The 18,596-nt window shown below is 41.6% G+C and overlaps 2 protein-coding genes across 4 annotated transcripts in view; both read right to left on the bottom strand.

The window, feature by feature from the left end:
• iqsec2b (IQ motif and Sec7 domain ArfGEF 2b) overlaps positions 1-11,851 on the bottom strand; it is a 36,349-nt gene extending 24,498 nt beyond the window's left edge. The window contains exon 1 of the mRNA XM_088989788.1: positions 10,485-11,851. Within this exon, the coding sequence (XP_088845914.1) occupies positions 10,485-10,912 (428 nt within the window). The 5' untranslated portion in view covers positions 10,913-11,851. The remainder of the gene's footprint in view (positions 1-10,484) is intronic.
• A 1,691-nt stretch (positions 11,852-13,542) lies between these two features.
• Positions 13,543-18,596, bottom strand: part of magixb (MAGI family member, X-linked b) — a 53,162-nt gene continuing 48,108 nt past the window's right edge. For 2 of the 3 annotated variants that reach the window (XM_088989809.1, XM_088989799.1), the window contains exon 16: positions 13,543-17,330. In XM_088989809.1, the coding sequence (XP_088845935.1) occupies positions 16,483-17,330 (848 nt within the window). In that variant the 3' untranslated portion in view covers positions 13,543-16,482. Of the gene's footprint in view, positions 17,331-18,382; positions 18,471-18,596 lie in introns of all 3 variants that reach the window. The other variant, XM_088989817.1, reaches the window with a different exon arrangement.

Genomic DNA, 18,596 nt, shown 5'->3' with positions numbered 1-18,596 from the left:
AACAAATAGTGACAAGTCAGCTAATCCAGAATCAAGTAAAATGAGTGCAACGGGGGATGATGGTGATGCCTTTCGACAACTGGAGAGAGCAGCAGGAAATGGAAAAAAAAAGAGCACGAAGGAGAACATCGTCAAGATTCTTTAAAGGACAACCGACACCTGACACCTCCGGACAAGTTGCATCAAATTACTTCTACTGAGCGCATTTTACAAAGATTCCACCGCGTATAGCTATATTTTAAGACTCTGTGAATATTCAGGAAGTCTTGTTTTCAAGTTGATGACGATTCCTGACGTGACGTCACAGAGGGAACGCCCCTGACCGACAAAGCGACACACAATGCCTTTGGGTACTTTTTTTCGTTTTTAGTTCTGAAGATTAAAGCATACATGTTTACAATCATTAAAGAATTATATGTGCCATTTTGAGGCAACATTGGGGGAACATCTCACCCAAAAAAAAAAGGGAGCTAATGGCCAGCTCCGTTTCTTATATGGCGCTTGGCTGCCCTCTTTTGGCGGCTTTTGTTTAATGCGGTTCGGCGCAGGATCGGATATATCGATAGTCCCGGTTATATCAATATTTTTTCGGACTCCCTTGAATATCGATATAACGAGACTTTACTGTATCTATTAGCTATCAATTAGCTAGCTTGCTTTCTATCTATTTGAGTTACTTCCGGGTTGAGTGAGCATGTGGCTGCCGCTGCTCACCCGCAGAAAAACTTATCCAGTGACTGTAAGGCGACCTTGAGAGTTTTGAAAGGTGCTTGGAAATGAATTGTATTACTATTATTAGCTAGCTATTAGCTATCTATTACTGGGCTAGCCAGCCGGCTAGTTATCTAGACAGCTATCTTTTAGCGGTCTAGCTGGCTGGGTAGCTATCTATTAGTGGTCCGGCTGGCTAGCTAACTATCTATTAACTATCTATTAGCTAGCTTGCTTTCTATCTATTTGAGTTACTTACCGGGTTGAGTGAGCATGTGGCTGCCGCTGCTCACCCACAGAAAAACTTATCCAGTGACTGTAAAGTGACCTTGAGAGTTTTGAAAGGCGCTTGGAAATGAATTGTATTATTATTATTTCTTTCCTTTCCTTAGTTTTATAGTTTTTTTTCTTAGTTATATATCAATATACAGTACGTATTGATTTATATAGCGCTTTAACAACAACTGAAGTTACTGAAGCCGCAACAAAGCACTTAACTTGGTCAGCTATTATATACAGGAAATAATATATGTATGTGTTTGTGTTTGTGCAAATTACATGCTTAAGTGCACATCCAACATAAAGCCATTGCCCACTTGCCATCCATTTTCACAGGAATTCAGCAACGTTCTGTCGGCAGTGTTAATGAGAGCCTAGCGCAGGAGATTAACATGTAAATGTTGGGTTCTCGCCGTCGCCAGATGCTAAAAAGGACATGTTGTCCCTGATATATGAGCAAAGAAACACAGAGCAAAGAAATGCTACAAGTCAACGTGTGGAATGGCCATCTGCATAAGAGGAATGAAGCGCATTGAATTGACTGGCTCATTGAAGGCATAAACAACAAAAATCAAATCACATTTTAAGAGAACTTTTGGTGATTTTAGTTTGTGCAGAGAAACTGTTTTTTTTTAGTCGCTAAGTACAGCGATACCTCGAACCACTTGGCTTACGAACTTTTCAGTTTATGAACGTTAAATTTATAAACATTTTACCTTGGTATACAAACTTTTTTCGCGAATGAGCCCATTCTCCTAACAACAAAATGGCTGCCGACTTTTTTTGTCCTCTATTCCCCGCCCCCAGTCTTCGCCTAAAGCCACGCGATTGGTCAAGAACGCAGCAGTGAGGAGAGTTGGTTTAAACATTAAAGAGACATGCAGAGAGAGTGAGAGAGTTTCAACTTTGATAGTTCAAAGGCAGAGTGTCAACTGCAAGGTTAAAATATCCCATCAATCAGGCTCCACAAACAACCCGCACAAGCCATCTGTACACTTGATGCAAAAAGCTATCAACCCAGTTTAACAGAACACAATTGATGAAGAACTAGATAAAATTATCACAAAGAAAGCACCTACATGGGATCATTCCTCAAGATGGTGAAAGAAGAAGGTTACATTCCTCAAGTGTTTAATGCTGATGAAACCAGCCACTCCATTCCATCAAGCCATCAACGACCATCACAAATGTTAAAAAAACAACTTTATTATACAGTACAGTTTATTTGTTTAATTATAATGCCATAGCAAATTTATTATACACAAAATAAGGTATATTTTGTGTAGTTTTAAGGATGAGAAGGTAGAAAAGTATGTTTTATGGGGACCTGGGGATGGATTATTCTAATTTTAATGGTTTTCTATGGGAAATAATTTTTTGGGATACACACTTTTCGGCTTACACACTGTCTGGGAACCAATTAAGTTTGTAAGCCAAGGTATCACTGTATTATTATTATTATTATTATTATTATTACCACACGCTGCTCCGTTGTAGTCTAAACTAAATATGGGGTCAGGTGAGGGGGTCTTGAACACACCACCTCGTCGCCTTCCGCCATCTCCAGCTCCAAAAATACAACACCCATCCACCGTACACTGTACACTTGAGTCTCCTGCTGCTTGGCAACAGTGTGGCCTGCCTGCATGCCTGCCTGGTGTGTAGGCGTACGGCAATAAGCACCTGGCAAAAGCTCCGAAGAGGGGCAACAATTGTGCCTAACTACAACAGGCACCTGTGTGGACATCCCGCGTTAAATGCCAAAGTGTCAATAGCCAAAATATGTTTGGGTATGAAAAGCATTCCTAACTTTCCAAATCACCAGCAAGACATCACTTGTCATCTGTGCGTCCTCTAGTGTTGTTATTCTAACCTGCTGCGTGTTTTTCGGCAAGCCCTTGCGCCGACTCCCACCCTCTCTTCTCTCTATTCTTCGTCTCTCTCTCTCTCTCTCTCTCGCCCACAGAGTTCTTCAAAGAAGTATTCACCGCGTTCCCATGGTAACCAGTCTCTCTATTTTTTTCCTCGATAGAATGCGCATGTGACTATCTGATAGATAATAGACAGAATAGAAATTATCATATTTAAAAATTTCATGCTTATAAGGCCCACAATGGAAGCACAAGAAAATCTGGGGTCAATCTGAGGTGAACAGACACAGCCTGTTAAACTGTCATCTTCATGTAGGAGATCTGGCCTCGGACTAATTTTACGATTTGGTAAACTCCTTCAGAGGAAGAGGTCATTAGCCAGGTTACAAATTTATCAGTTCATGTAAAGGACAAACGATTAAAATGTCTATGTTTTGTTGTTTTATAGTTGTTGGTGCTTGGGACATCCAGGGGTGTCATATTCAAATCAACAAGACTATGTTTTACGAATGTATCCCTTAAATTTGCATATACAGTGATACCTCAGTTTACGAACGCTTTAGTTTACGAACATTAAATTCCAGGGAATATAATCTTGGCATACGAACTAGTTTTCGGCAAATGAACAAAACCACACGGAGCGCCACGGTGGCACTATTTTAGTACTTGGTAAACTCCTTAACAGGAAGAGGTCATTAGCCAGGTTACAAATAATAATAATAATAATACATTTCATTCATAAGCACCTTTCAAAATTCTCAAGGTCACTTTACAGTCACGGGAGATGTTTTTTTTTTCCTGTGAGTGAGCAGTGGCAGCCAACGGGTGGCACTGTAGGGCCCTGCCTGCAACTGTACATGTGTGGGTCGTTTTAATCAGTGGCAGTTAAAAGGACTCCCAGTATGACCATTCAGTGTCGGGTCAACCTGTCAGGTTTGTTTTACCTGACAGTTTGAGTAAAGCAAGCCTCTCAGGTTTGCTTTCCTCAGGGTTTTGTTTAATACTTTGGACCTTTCTGTTATGATGACTTTGCTGTTTGAGATTTTGTTCCTACAGACTTTATTTAATACAATTTGTCAAATACACCCTGCTGCCTGCTTTTTTTGGGGGCCTACCACCACTAGCGACACGCAAATGTCTATAAATAATCCCCAATAACTCACAAAAGTTATTACTCTTGTCTTAATACCGTTATGATAATGGCAAAACGTGTCATACTTCCAAGCCTTTCCCAAATTCAAACATAGTTAACGAATAACAGTTTATTTTGCAGTTTTCTATTGTGTGAATACAAAATGGCTGAGTCATCTGTCACTTCAGCTCACAGGTCACTCTGGTGTGTTACAACAAAACGATGAGGTTGCCCGAGTGTCATTCGCGATACAGACATCTCGAGTGACTTATAAGGGCCATTTGCAACCGAACAGAAAAATAATAAAGCAAATTTGCAGGTATTGAATATATTGGCATTCAGATAACCAACAAAAAAATTAGAATAATCGAGTATTCAGATAAAAATACAGTACAGATTTTAGCCTGTTTAAAGAATAATTCTAAAAAAAGAAGAGACATTTCCACTTATTAATAAATGAACATCCATCAATTCATTTTCCAATCCGCTTGTTGCGCGCATGTTTATGGATTATGTGAGGAAAATCGGAGAAAACCAAACAGGAAAGCCAGTCCTGTCTTGACCACAGTTTCACTCCGCTTTGGGCTCGACTTTACAAAAATTTAAAGGACAACCAACACCATTTTTTAGTTTCCTAACTAACATCAGAAAAACGTTTTATAGCATCTAAAATACCCAAAACACGCAGGCTGATATTTTCAGTTAAATGCAAAACACCAATAAAAATGAGTTAAAGTGTCCCAAAACTACTTCAAAATGACCTCGGAGATGGCGAGTTTCAGAAGGTCCCGCCCCCTTGTTCGTGACGTCACGCCAGGACGTCTTGCCTTGCTCGAGAATCAAAACAATGGCTTCAGATTCGGAGAAGATGCTTACTTGTTATTCATCCCGTTATGAATATGATTCAAATAGTTCCGAAGAGGGAAGCATAAATGTTTGCAATCGATTAAAGAAGTCCTTCCGGATCATTTTGAGGCGTCTGGACTCAGATGTAGCGTCCCAGAAAATGCACAAGATGGCGCCCGAGCCTCGTTGAAAATGGGCTGATTTGTCTGCTGGGAATTTGTGTCAACTAGTATCAAATAGTAGTCTTGGTGCAACACACAACGATTCACCATCACATTATTTACATGTTCTCCTTTAATTTCGCCATCAACACGAAGCTTTCACACCAAAGTACCCAAAATGCATTGTGTTTCGCTTTCTCGGTCAGGGGCGTTCCTTCCGTGACGTCACATCAGGAATCGTCACCAACTCAAAAACAGGATTTCCTGAATATTCAGTGTGAGTCTTAAAACGTAAAATATAGCGATATAAAGTGGAATCTTTGTAAAATACGCTCAGTAGAAGTCATTTGAAGTGATTTTACAAATTATGGACACAAAGCTTGATCCAAAACGAAAACAAGAGTGAAAAGAAATCTAGACATGCCCATTCGTCATTGAAACAGATGAGGGCAAATGAATATACATGTAGTTAGTGCCTTTTCACCGTTTCCACAGCAACTGCAAAATCTCGTTTCTCTCACAGCAGTGAGCACTGGTCCAACGACACATCACTTACAGTCAACTATTTAGGTACAGATTCACTTGAGTGAATCTGTACATGAAGAGTTGAATAGCAAAGTCTGGAATGTATGTATGTATGTAATAAATGAAACCCGAACCCTGACAAGAAGGCCTGATTTGAAACCCGAGTCCACGAAATGTCACCTTAATTCATTGCTTCATAAACACATTAAAATAGCATTTTTTGTCAAGCTCTTTCTCTTGTTTCTATTTATAATTGTATTTTATTTTGTGATTGTACAGTGATACCTCGGCTTACGAATTTAATTGGTTCCCAGACAGAGTGTGTAAGGCGAAAAGTGTGTATCGCAAAAATTAATTTCCCATGAAAACTATTAAAAATGAGAATAATCCGTTCCCAGGTCACCATAAAACATAATTTTCGACTAAATAAGCCTGATAACTACACAAAATATACCTTATTTTACGTATAAGTGTGCTATGGTATTATACTTAAAGAAATAATTTATATTGTATAAAAAAAGTTGTTTTATTTACCTTTGATATGGGCGTTGATGTTTTGATGGAATGGAGTGGCCGGTTTCATCAGCATTCTTTCATCATCTTGAAGAATGATCCCTTGTATGTGCTTTCTCTGCGATAATTTTACCTAGTTCCTCATCAATTGTGTTCTGTTTAGCTGGGTTGATAGCTTTTTGCATCAAGTGGACAGATGGCTTGTGCGGGTTATTTGTGGAGCCTTATTGATGGGAATTTTAACCTTGCAGTCTACACTCTGCCTTTGAACTATCAAAGTTGAAACAAGTCCAACTTTCACTGTTTTCTCTCCATTTTCTCATTCTCTCTGTCGTCTGCCTGTCTCTTTAATGTTTAAACCACCTCCCCTCACTGCTGCGGTCTTGACCAATCACGTGGCTTTAACCGAAGACTGGGGGTGGGGAATAGAGGACAAAAATGAGTCAGCTGCCATTTTCTTGTGAGGAGAAGGGGCTCGTTCGCCAACGACATCACTCATTGTGGTGCTCCGTGTGTATCCCGAAAAATAGTTTGTATGCCAAGGTAAAAATTTCATAAATTTAACGTTTGTAAACCAAAAAGTTCGTAAACGACGGGGTTCGTAAACCGAGGTATCACTGTACTACTTTTGTCCTGACTGATTATGGTCTATGACTGGTCCTGATAGCCCCATACGCACTGGTATCACCTCATCAGCATGACGAAGCCTACATGGTAACGATCTAAGAAATCTGTTCAAAATTGAATAATGTACATTGGTTGCAAAACACCAAAAAGCTTCCAAATGCTGAGGAGAAGGCATAGAAACACCACCCACGTTTGCGTGGCCTCCCTACCCCCTCACACACACACACTGAATTCTAGACATCTTGTTTTGTAGCATTGCAAAATTTTGACTGAGGCTGGAAATAAACACAGTCGATTTGCTGTGCGGAACCGGACAATGGCAGGAAAGTTCCAGGGCTTAGGGTGCCCTCAGAGAATTTTGTACTGAGACCACTCTCCCTGAATACAAGCGACGGCATCATTTAAAACCCCATTGATCCATTATGTGTGTGTTGATCAATCGGCATGGACTCATAACACACACATTCACTATCTATTTGCTATTTATTAGCTGGCTAGCTATCTAGATAGCTGGCTCGCTAGCTATCTGGTTGGTTGGCTGACTGACTAGTTTTCTAGCAAGCTATCTATCTGTATATCTATTAGCTATATAGCTGGCTAGTTTTCCAGCTAGCTAGCTGTTAGCTATCTATTAGCTAGCTAGCTTTCTATCTTACTTTTGAGTTGTGCCGCTGCTCACCCACAGAAAAACTTATCCTGTGACTGTAAAGTGACCTTGAGAGTTTTGAAAGGCGCTTCGAAAGAAAAGGTATTATTATTATTATTATTATAAGTGTGCAGGCTGGCAAAGGTGAAAAGGGAAAAGCGAGAGAAGAGTAGCAAAGTGCAGCTTGTCTGAGTCATAGCTGCAGCATGTGTGGAGGGAGGGGGGAAAGCGAGCGAGCGAGCGACTGTCCATACGTGGGTACGTACGTGCGAGAGCGAGCCAGAGAGGGAGTTTTAAATTTAGCAAATTGAGCTCATCCGTTGTTCTCCACATTTGGATAATTAACATCCATATCGACAGCGCTGAAGAAGGTCCTCAGCGCTGTCGATATGGATTTCGCAGGCCCGTTCCTCTTGAAGCGTTCCATCCGTTGTGAATGTGCATGTCTGTTTTTTGTCTTATGTAACAGCTTTACTTTTCATATCAGCGCCATTGACACCTTCAAATGACGCTGATTGCATATCCTTCTCTTGCCACTTCACCGTGAGATTGTAAAATAGCAGTGGTGGGTCGTCTCCAAGGCCTTCTCTGGTGGCCTAAAAATACTGATGTGAATTATTTTTATTATGTTTATTATCCAGAGGACAGCAGCAGTATTACAGTAAAGTCTCGTTATATCGATATCGGATATATCGATAGTCCCGGTTATATCGATACTATTTCTATGCACGCACGGAGAAAATCACATGCAAACAGGGTCGGATATATCGATAGTCCCGGTTATATCGATATTTTTTCGGACTCCCTTGAATATCGATATAACGAGACTTTACTGTATATAAAACGACACTTTTACTGGCTCATCTGAAATGCACCGCGTGCCCTTTCCTAAACTTAACCAGAAGGGATTTTTTTTTTATTCCGTGCCATTTTGAGACAACATTGGGGGGGAAATGTATCACCAAAAAAAAGAGGCAGAAAATGGCAACCAAGCTCCGTGTGAGGAATTAATCAGCCCGTTTCCACAGGCTGATAAATTCCTTACATGGAGCTTGGTCGCCCTCTTCTGGCTCTTTTTGGTGCAACATGATGTTTTCAGACCAAACAAGTACAGCTAAATATATTGACGTGATGGAAGGACTGCTACAATGTGTCCTTTTTTTCGGTCAGGGGCGTTCCTTCAGTGACGTCACGTACGGACTCGTCACCAACTCAAAAACAAGACTTCCGGAATATTCAGCCTGAGTCTTAAAACGTAAAATATAGCTATATGCGGTGGACTCTTAAGCTCAATAGAAGTCATTTGAAGCTATTTTACAAATTATGGACACAACTTGTCCGGAGACGTCGGTTGTCCCTTAAAAGAAGACAGACGGATAATTCCTTTGCTTTGCCTTCGTTGGCTCCCTCCACACCCTGTTGACAGATGGCAAGTCAGTGTGCGTGCCACCTTTTCTCTTTGATGCACACGCCGGAAGATCACAACCCTTTCCTGTTTCCCCCCCACCTAATTTTACAACACACACTTTGTTTTGCGTTGTGATCAGCTGCCAATGAAAAGACTTTTATGATGGAGCTCTACATCTGCAAGCTTCTACCGGGACTGAAACTTCCTCCACAAGCAGCCACAGGTAGTAATTAGCAAATGGTGAAGCATCACATTATTTAATAGCCACCCGATGCAAAAGTGCTTCGGTCTAATTGATTATGCCTCCCATATGGGATGAGAGGAAGCAGCTCAACTTGATAAGGGATTGGGTTGCATCTGGATCAAAAACTACCGTTGGGATCTCAGCAAAACTATTCAAGTCCACAAATGACTGTCCTATCACAGGAGACCGTCACATTTCATTTCACCATTTGCCTTTTTGACACCGATTGCTGTCTACTCACATATAGTAGCTCAATACAGAGATACCTCGGCTTACGAACGCTTTAGCTTATGAACTTTTCACCTTACAGACATTAAATTCGCGAGTATGTAATCTTGGCATACGAACTAGTTTTCGACAAACGAACCAAACCACACAGGTAGCTGGCGGACTAGTTTTCGTCACCCCCTTTGAGTGTGGACGTGGTTTGTTATCGAGGATACTTTTGCAGAAAAAGGTTCAAGAAAGCATCTTCTCCGAATCTGAAGCCATTGTTTTGATTCTAGAGCAAGGCAAGACGTCCTGGCGTGTCCCAAAACTGCCACAAAATGAGCTCGGAACTGGGCAGATTCAGAAAGACCCGCCCCCTTGTTCGTGACATAACGCCAGGATACTCCTTCACAAACTGCCTTGCTCCAGAATCAAAACAATGGCTTTGATAGTGTTCAGATTTGGAGAAGATGCTTTCTTGTTACTCATCCAGTTATGACTATGATTCAAATAGTTCTGAAGAGGAAAGCATACATGTTTGCAATCGATTAAAGAAGTCCTTTCGTGTTATTTTGAGGCATCTGGATTGCAATGTAGCTCCCAGAAAATGCACAAGATGGTGCCCAAGCTCCGTTGGAAATGGGCTGATTTCTCTGCTTGGAATTTGTGTCACCTAGTATCAAATACAGTAAAGTCTCGTTATATCGATATTCAAGGGAGTCCGAAAAAATATCGATATAACCGGGACTATCGATATATCCGACCCTGTTTGCATGCAATTTTCTCCGTGCGTGCATAGAAATATTATCGATATAACCGGGACTATCGATATATCCGATATCGATATAACGAGACTTTACTGTAATAGTCTTGGTGCAACACACAATGATTCATCATCGTGTTATTTATGTGTTTCCTTCCTCATCACGGATCAACACGAAGTTTTTAGACCAAACAAAGTACCCAAAATGCATTGTGTGTCTCTTTCTCGGTCAGGGGCGTTCCTTTAGTGACGTCACGTACGGACTCATCACCAATTCAAAAACAAGACTTCCGGAATATTCAGTGTGAGTCTTAAAACTTAAAATATAGCTATATGCGGTGGAATCTTTGTAGAATACGCTCAGTAGAAGTCATTTCAAGTGATTTTACAAATTATGGACGCAACTTATCCGGAGGTTGTCCTTTAAAGTACCAGCAAATAATTCAAGATAAAATATTCAAGAATATACGCAAAGGAAATGAATCGGAATTAATAGTTAATCAAAGCGGAACCGCAAGACGTAAATCTCTGAAGGTGATTCAACTTACTTTCTGCGAATGGTGCCGCTGGTGCTGGTGTCTGTGCTGTCGGTGCGTTCGAGCCGGTCCCTCTCGGCGGTCGACGAGCCGCAAGAAAGACCTCGAGTGAGCCGAGTGTGGGTCCTCCTCGCCGCGGTAGGTCCACCTTTGGTCTGAGGCGAGGCCGCGCTGCCGTTCCCGGCGCCGCCATGATGCGTGGGGAGCGACAGAGGCTGGCCGTGATCATGGTTCTGCTCCGGGGTATCGGAGCCAGTGGCCCGAGGGCTGCGATCCTGCCTCAGGTCTTGATTTTCCTTCCTGACCCGGTCCAGCTGGCCTTGCAGTTCCTCGATGCGCCTCCGTTGGCTTTCCAGGAGCTTGGCCTGGCTCTCGATGATGTTGTTGAGCTCCAGGAGGTACTCCACCGCCCGGTTGGGGCTTTCCGGGCTGGTCTCCATGGCGGAAGCCCAGATCCGCCCCCCCCACCAGCCCTGATGAGTGGGGGGGGGAGGGAGGACGCGACGGAAACTCTGGTGGAGATTTCGCTTCCGATGCGGGAAAACAAAAAAAAGTCTTAGAGGTGATTGTCGGGTGGACTACATGTCGTCAAGTGGGAACATGAGTACTAGAACATCTTTGAAGCGCTTTGGGATTTCGCCGTGCGGAAAACAACACTGACGAATAAGCGGAATAAAGTATCGATTGTCTGATCCCCTGCTGCCATTTTTGAAGAGTTTTCCAAACCAGAATTCCGAGTTTGGGTCATGGTGATGAACGCCTGAAATGGTCTGAAGAATGCTGAGAAACCTTTAATAATGGAATATATATCGAGATAAATAACACGTACCAGTATAGAATCCACCGACTATCAATATAGATAAAAACGGGATTTAAAAAAAAAAAAGACGCTAATTCTGATCTCCCACTGATTGTCAAGCAAGTGTCAATCATTACATAACTCCCACCCACACTGAAGATCCCCACGCAGCGTGCAGTCTTTCAACCCATGGCTCGATACGTTTTTACGGCACGGAAAGTAAATAAAGTTGTCTTACGGAGTACATTCTTCCCTTAGAGATAGCGGCTCCCTTTAAACGCATCACAACTCTACCTTCCTTTCATTTGACGGGCGTGCGCGCGTACCGGTAGGGCTTTTTCCCCCCCATTCAGTAGCAACGAAGACTTTACTTCCACATCTTGCGTGGTGGTAGAACGATAGGAATCAATTGCAAGAATTGCCAAAGCGACGGAAATATTCTGCGAGTTTTGTGACTCCTCCGAGCCGAAGATGACAGGAGCCGTGCGCGCGCGTGTGTGTACGTGCGTGTCGCGAATGCAATCAAAATAGAGCGTAACCGCACCACGCGCGCGTCAGGACTGCGAGATGCGATCGACTTTGCCTCAGGAGCGCAAAGGGAATGACAAAATTCCTTTGGCAGTGATGATTCTACACTTCCTTTTAGGAATTTCGAAATAAAACATTTCGGCGATGAAGGACTCACAGTCCAGATTTTCAAAATAAAAATTAAATAACCTCGTCACTAGACCTTTCCTTAACGAGTAAACTAACACTTTCAAATCAAAATAATCGAACCTCTAAAGATGGAGGACACTGATTTGCTGTGGCAACCGATTGAAGGGAAAAGCCGAAAGGAAAAGAAGATATTTAGTGAGAAATTTATTGAGGATACTTGCAACGAACGTATGTTGATGCATGACCACATATGTGGCACAACACAACATAATTCTCGCATACCTATCATCTTTGGCCCGTATAAATTATTACATTATTTTAAAAAAACTAACAAGTGGGAATGCATGCAGTTTAACGTACATACGCACGTTATGCATTTATCAATACAGCGATCAGCAGCAAGATTGTCGTTGGCTACAAGCAGTTTTGACGAACTGGATTTGAGACAATATAGTCGTTGTATGATCGGTTCCCTTTTTTCTCCGTATAAAAGTTGTAGTACGCCGTACATTATTTGAAATGTCTGTCTTTTTTTGCCATTACCTGAGTTCACTCTTGATAGCTGGCAGACGAGACAAACCCACTTTGAAAATGTCATGATGAAAAAAAGTCCTCCTTCCATTCCATATGAAAGTAATCCTTTTTTTCTTCTTACTTGATCGAGCTTCCCCACTCATTTTTATACCATATCTTACGTTTAAAAGCGAAAAACCTAGCAAAAATATAGGATGTAACTAACGACTAGCTAGTTAAGTTTGCAACGCCCACAGCCGTTGTTTGAGTACGCACGTGTACCTAATAATAAGAGGTTATCTGATTGGTTGTCCGGTGTTTTAATCAAGTGAGGCGATGGCTGATAGGCTGACGTAAATTTTTTTTCAAAACAAATCAATTTAATTTGTACAGCGTCAATTCAAAACAATGTCACATGGATATCGACTTGTCGATCGCGATCGATTTACGGTATTGAGCACTGCATGACGTCACATGACGATGGTAGAGCAATTTACAAAATTCGAGTGACTCCAATGAGTCCAGTTGTGTCAATGTGTTATGTGTCAGACACAATACAAGATACATATAAAGTGACGTAATTTTCAAGCGAGACATATAACAAGCTCTACACATTGTCATTAACGTCTTTTTCAGATAAATGGAAATATAAACGTTTGACATTGTGTATTTAACGAGAAAAAAAAACACTAAAATATTTTACATTATCAAAAAACAAAAGTCATTCATCCATTTTCTGAAAGGGTCGCTGGAGTTGCTGAAGCCTTTCCCATTGACTATAAAATACATATTATTATTATTATTACTTTATTTGGATGACCAGTTTATTGAGTTCATGGTGTCGTGTGCGTTACTTCCGGGTTGAGTGATGCTAGCGCGAATGGTTGCCGCTGCTCACACGCCGAAAAAAAATGTTCTTGAGAGTTTTGAAAGGCACTTGTACAATGTAAATACATAAATACTATTATTACACTATGAACGGATCCGGGGTTAGTGTTTAAAAAAAAAGAGAATACTTTTCGAAAGACTCGGCTGGGCTGTTGCTGCCACCTGCTGTCTAACGCGGGTGCTTAAAAAGCAATACAACACATGATATTTATTGATTCAGTCCTTTATTTGCACTTCAGCGTTTACACTTCAGAAGTAATCTTATTTGGGAACTTAAAGTGTTAAAAAAAGAACATTGTGAAACTGAATCGACACTGCACGAACACTGGTAGGCGTGTTTCGCCATTTTTTGGGGGGGGAACAAATCCAGAATATTAAATATGACATTTTTCCAGATTAAAGATAACAGTCTGTGTCTCCTGATGTTGCCATATAGCGTTATTGACCTCCTCTTCAAAAAATATTATTAATCTTTTATGAAAATGTGTAACTTTCCCTTCTAAATAGCTTATCTATCTAATGAATCTTATAACCTGAGTAATTATACAAAGTAATCTATACAAAAATAACCTCTCACAGTATATCTCCATAATGCTTCTAGATTTGCCGTAACGCAATTAAGAAACGAATCATTATAATGGATACAACAGAGTGTGATATGAAGTATTTTTAAACGATTTACAAGGGTAATTCAAATTTGGATTTTTTTTTTTACAGTAAAACAGTGATCAGGATGAAAGAGTTCAGGTTACCAAGGCAACAGTACTGTGGCACAATGGGCACAAAAGTTGAAATCCACTAAGCTGCTGCAAAAGTTTGGCATTATAGAAATGTATGAGCTATCTATTTGCTAGCTATTAGCTATCTATTCGCTAGCTATTAGCTAGCAAGCTAGATTGCTATCTATTTGAGTTATTTTGGGGTTGAGTGAACGTTGGCGCATGTGGCTGCCGCTGCTCACCCACAGAAAAAACTTGTCCTGTGACTGTGAAGTGACCTTGAGAGTTTTGAAAGGCGCTTGGAAATGAAATGTATTATTATTATTATTGTTCTGATCTGTATTGTATTGTATTGTATTGTATTGTATTGTATTGTATTGTATTGTCACCAATTTGCATGACAAAGCAAGCATGTCACACTCGGGTCGGTTGAGAAGAAAACATTCGTGAAGAAACCAAAAATCGACTTGGTCCTTCAAAGGCTTGCTCATATATTTTTCTTTTGCGTCATAGTACAAAACCTGTGATGCATACAGCAGATATGCAGGAATGATGAATGAAATACATACATAAACAACTCTCTATATATATATACTCTATATCTATATCTATATATATATTTTATGACTGCAGAGTACCACAAGTGTAGGAAAAAAAAGTGTATTGGCGTCATCACATTTATATTGAACTATATAGTAGTGAAGTGTGTGTAGACGACCCAAATAGACAATTGCATTATAATTTCTGGGAGTCACCATGAGGTATAAGTGAACACTACCAAAGCAGCCTTTGGAGAGGAGCAGATATTTTACAGAGGAGAACAGGAAATGGGACAATGATAAATGTAGTCCACTCGATATCTCATTCGTAACGTGAAACGTGACCCAATAAATCTCCATAAAGGGGCATTTACAGTTTAAAATATCAGCTAAAATCAGCTGTTAAAAGGCACAAAGAATAAGACTTCAAACTTTGAGGATTCAGAACAGCTTCCACGAAAGAACCAATTTCAATTTGTTCACTCCAACGTCTCCATACTTATTGGCATCATCGGACCAACTCACATATGCCCAGGTCTGTAACTTGACAATCGGTGTCAACAACGTATGTACCATGTGACACGTATTGCGCTGTACAAGCAAAACAAAAAACAAAAACAGAGACACATCATCCACATCGTGGTAATCAGTGAACTAAAAACATATGAGAGACGTCGATGAAAAGGTTTCTTCAGCCGTCGTCATCTGTACTTCTTTGAAGGTGTCGGACGTTCTCATCCGAAAAGCTTCGTCAGCTAACTAAATTTGTGCTGGTAGCTCTGGCCCTATATACTGTATACAGTGATACCTTGGCTTATGACCGTAATTGGTTCCCAGACAGAGTGTGTAAGGCGAAAAGTGTGTATACCAAACATTAAGTTCCCATAGGAAACCATTAAAATGAGAATAATTCGCTCTCAGGTCCCCATAAAACATAATTTTCTACTATCTAATTTCCTAAACCTTAAAACTACACAAAATATAGCTTATTTTATGTATAATAAAAGTGCGCTGGCATTGTAATTAAGGAAATACACTATACTGTGTAATAAAGTCGTTTTATTTACCTTTGTGATGGTCATTGATGGCTTGAGGGAATGGAGTGGCCGGTTTCATCAGCATTAAACACTTGATGAGGAACGTAACCTTCTTCTTTCACCATCTTGAAGAATGATCCCTTGTATGTGCTTTCTCTGTGATAATTTTACCTAGTTCCTCATCAATTGCGTTCTGTTTAGCTGGGTTGATAGCGTTTTGCATCAAGTGTACAGATGGCTTATGCGGGTTATTTGTGGAGCCTGATTGATGGGAATTTTAACCTTGCAGTTTACACTCTGCCTTTGAACTATCAAAATTGAAACGACTCCAAATTTCACTGTTTTCTATCCATTTTGTCACTCTCTCTGTCGTCTGCCTGTCCCTTTAATGTTTAAATCACCTTCCCTGCTGCGTTCTTAACCAATCATGTGGCTTTAACCGACGACTGGGGGCGGGGAATAGAGGACCAAAGAAAAATGTCGGCGGCCATTTTCTTTTTTGGAGAATGGCTTCACTCTTTCTCTGTTTGTAACCTCCACCCCTCACTGCTGCATTCTTGACCAATCACATGGCTTTAACCGACAACTGGGGGCGGGGGTTAGAGGACCAAAACAAGCCGGCTGCCATTTTGTTGTTAGGAGAACGGGCTCGTTCTCGAATGACACATCACTCATTGTGGCAGCTCCGTGTCTATCCCGAAAAATAGTTCGTATATCAAATGTTCATAAATGTAACGTTCGTAAACCGAAACGTTCGTAAGCCAAGGGGTTCGTAAACCGAGGTATCACTGTCAAAAAATTAAATAAGTATCTGAATCAACAAAATGGCCTCCACGCTCTCCAGTCAAGTCGTCATCGTCACTCTTCTCTGTCTGCGGGCAGCGTCGGCTGCGACGACAGCCCGTTCTCCGCAACATCCCGAGCCACCCTGTTCCGGTTGGGGGGCAACCAAGGACCCGGAAGCACGGCGGCCCTGCGACCGAGCGCCCGTGCGGGAAAGCTAGCGATGCTAGCGGCGGACGTACTGTCATCTGATTGGCTAGCGGATTCGTCATCCTTCAGCTGATTTGCAGAAATTGCAGAAGCGAGGAAGGAGAAGGGGACAGAAGACGTCCCGGCGTTGTGGCCTAACAGCTTCTTTAGCGCATCCACTTCAAACTCCTGGATTTTTTCTTCACCGTGGTGAGCATCATCATGATCATTTTCATTCTTGTCGCCGTCATCCACGTCGCCTTGGAGCTGCTTCGTAGCACGGTAGCCTGCTGCCACTTCCCATATCTCGTCTGAGTCCTCCTCGCTCTCCTCTTTCGGCCTGGGAAGCCTTTTATAAGGACTTGGAATTGGCAGCAAAGCCTCTTTTCCATCTACAAAATGTTCCTCCAGATTCTCCTCAACGGGAGCTGTTATGTGTTTCTTCTCCGCTTTCCTCACCCTTCCCGCATGGCCGACGACATCTGTCGACGGGGGTTCTCGGGGTAAACTCCGAGACGGCCTTTTTCGAGAACTCTCCCTTTTCTCTGGTTCCGAGCGTCCTTCCGATTGCCACCTTCTCCGTCTACTTGTCTCTTTCTCAGCACCGTCCAAAGATTTGTCTCTCCTTTTCTGCTTGGAACGGCGCCCCCTAGGCCTGCTGGAGTCTATTGCAGCCATACCCTGCTCCTTGGGGTGTCGCAGGCGGGAGGGGGAGGTGATTCTGTGCTCACGGCCTGGACAGATATTGTATGGGGGTATATGTAGGTTGGGGGATACATTGTGGGAAGGGTGGGGTTGAGAGGTCATGACACATGTTTGAAAAGCATGCCAATTGATAGGAAACGGTTTATTTGCGCTTAAGATGTGCATGCAACTGGGTAACTTAAAGGACAACCGACACCATTTTGTGTTTCCTAACTGACATTAAAAAAACGTTTTATAGCATCTAAAATACCCAAAACACGCAGTACGATATTTTAGTCAACTTCAAAACACCAATAAAAATGACTTAAAGTGTCCAAAAACAACTTCAAATTGAACCCGGGAGTTGCAAGTTTCAGAAGGTCCCGCCCCCTTGTTCGTGATGTCACCCAAAGACATCTTGAATTGCTCAAGAATCAAAACAATGGCTTCAGATTCGGTGAATATGCTTTCTTGTTACACATCCAGTTATGATTATGATTCAAATAATTCTGAAGAGGAAAGCATACATGTTTGCAATCGATTAAAGAATTTATTCCGTGCCATTTTGAGGCAACATTGGGGGGAAATGTATCACCAAAGAAGAGGCAGAAAATGGCGACCAAGCTCCGTGTGAGGAATTAATCAGCCCGTTTCCACAGGCTGATAAATTCCTTACATGGAGCTTTGTCGCCCTCTTCTGCCTCTTTTTGGTGCAACACGACGTTTTCAGACCAAACAAGTACAGCAAAATGCATTGACGTGACGGAAGGACTGCTACAATGTGTCCTTTTTTCGGTCAGGGGCGTTCCTTCAGTGACGTCACGTGCGGACTTGTCACAAACTCAAAAGCAAGACTTCCGGAATATTCCGCACAAGTCTTAAAACGTAAAATATAGCTATATGCGGTGGAATCTTTGTAAAATACGCTCAGTAGAGGTCATTTGAAGCCATTTTACAAATTATGGACACGACTTGTCCGTGGGCGTCGGTTGTCTTTTAAAAATAAGCACCAAACACAAATGTATGTGACGACACATCGGTAACCGAGCGAAGGAATGTCAAGAGACATAAAATAGGAGAACTAACAGGAACCATTACCAACCGCGTATTTTCTGTCCGTCCAATCACATAGAAGCAAGGCTCGCCTAATTTGGAGTTGGTCATACAAAGAGACAAACTGGAGAGCTCCACTGAGAAAAAGAGAATGGGTGGAATGAGAAGGAAAGACAGGAGTGAAAGGAGAAGAAAACATGTCAAATCAAGAATGGAAAGAATATGGATGAGTGACGGGAAGGGAAGTGCGCCCAAAAGACAAG

This window comes from Hippocampus bargibanti, linkage group LG01, assembly GCF_051943395.1.
Source record: "Hippocampus bargibanti isolate YZ-2025 linkage group LG01, ASM5194339v1, whole genome shotgun sequence".
Lineage (NCBI taxonomy): Eukaryota > Metazoa > Chordata > Actinopteri > Syngnathiformes > Syngnathidae > Hippocampus > Hippocampus bargibanti.
Note: the sequence above shows the minus strand (reverse complement) of the source record. Positions and strands in the feature narration are given on the sequence as shown.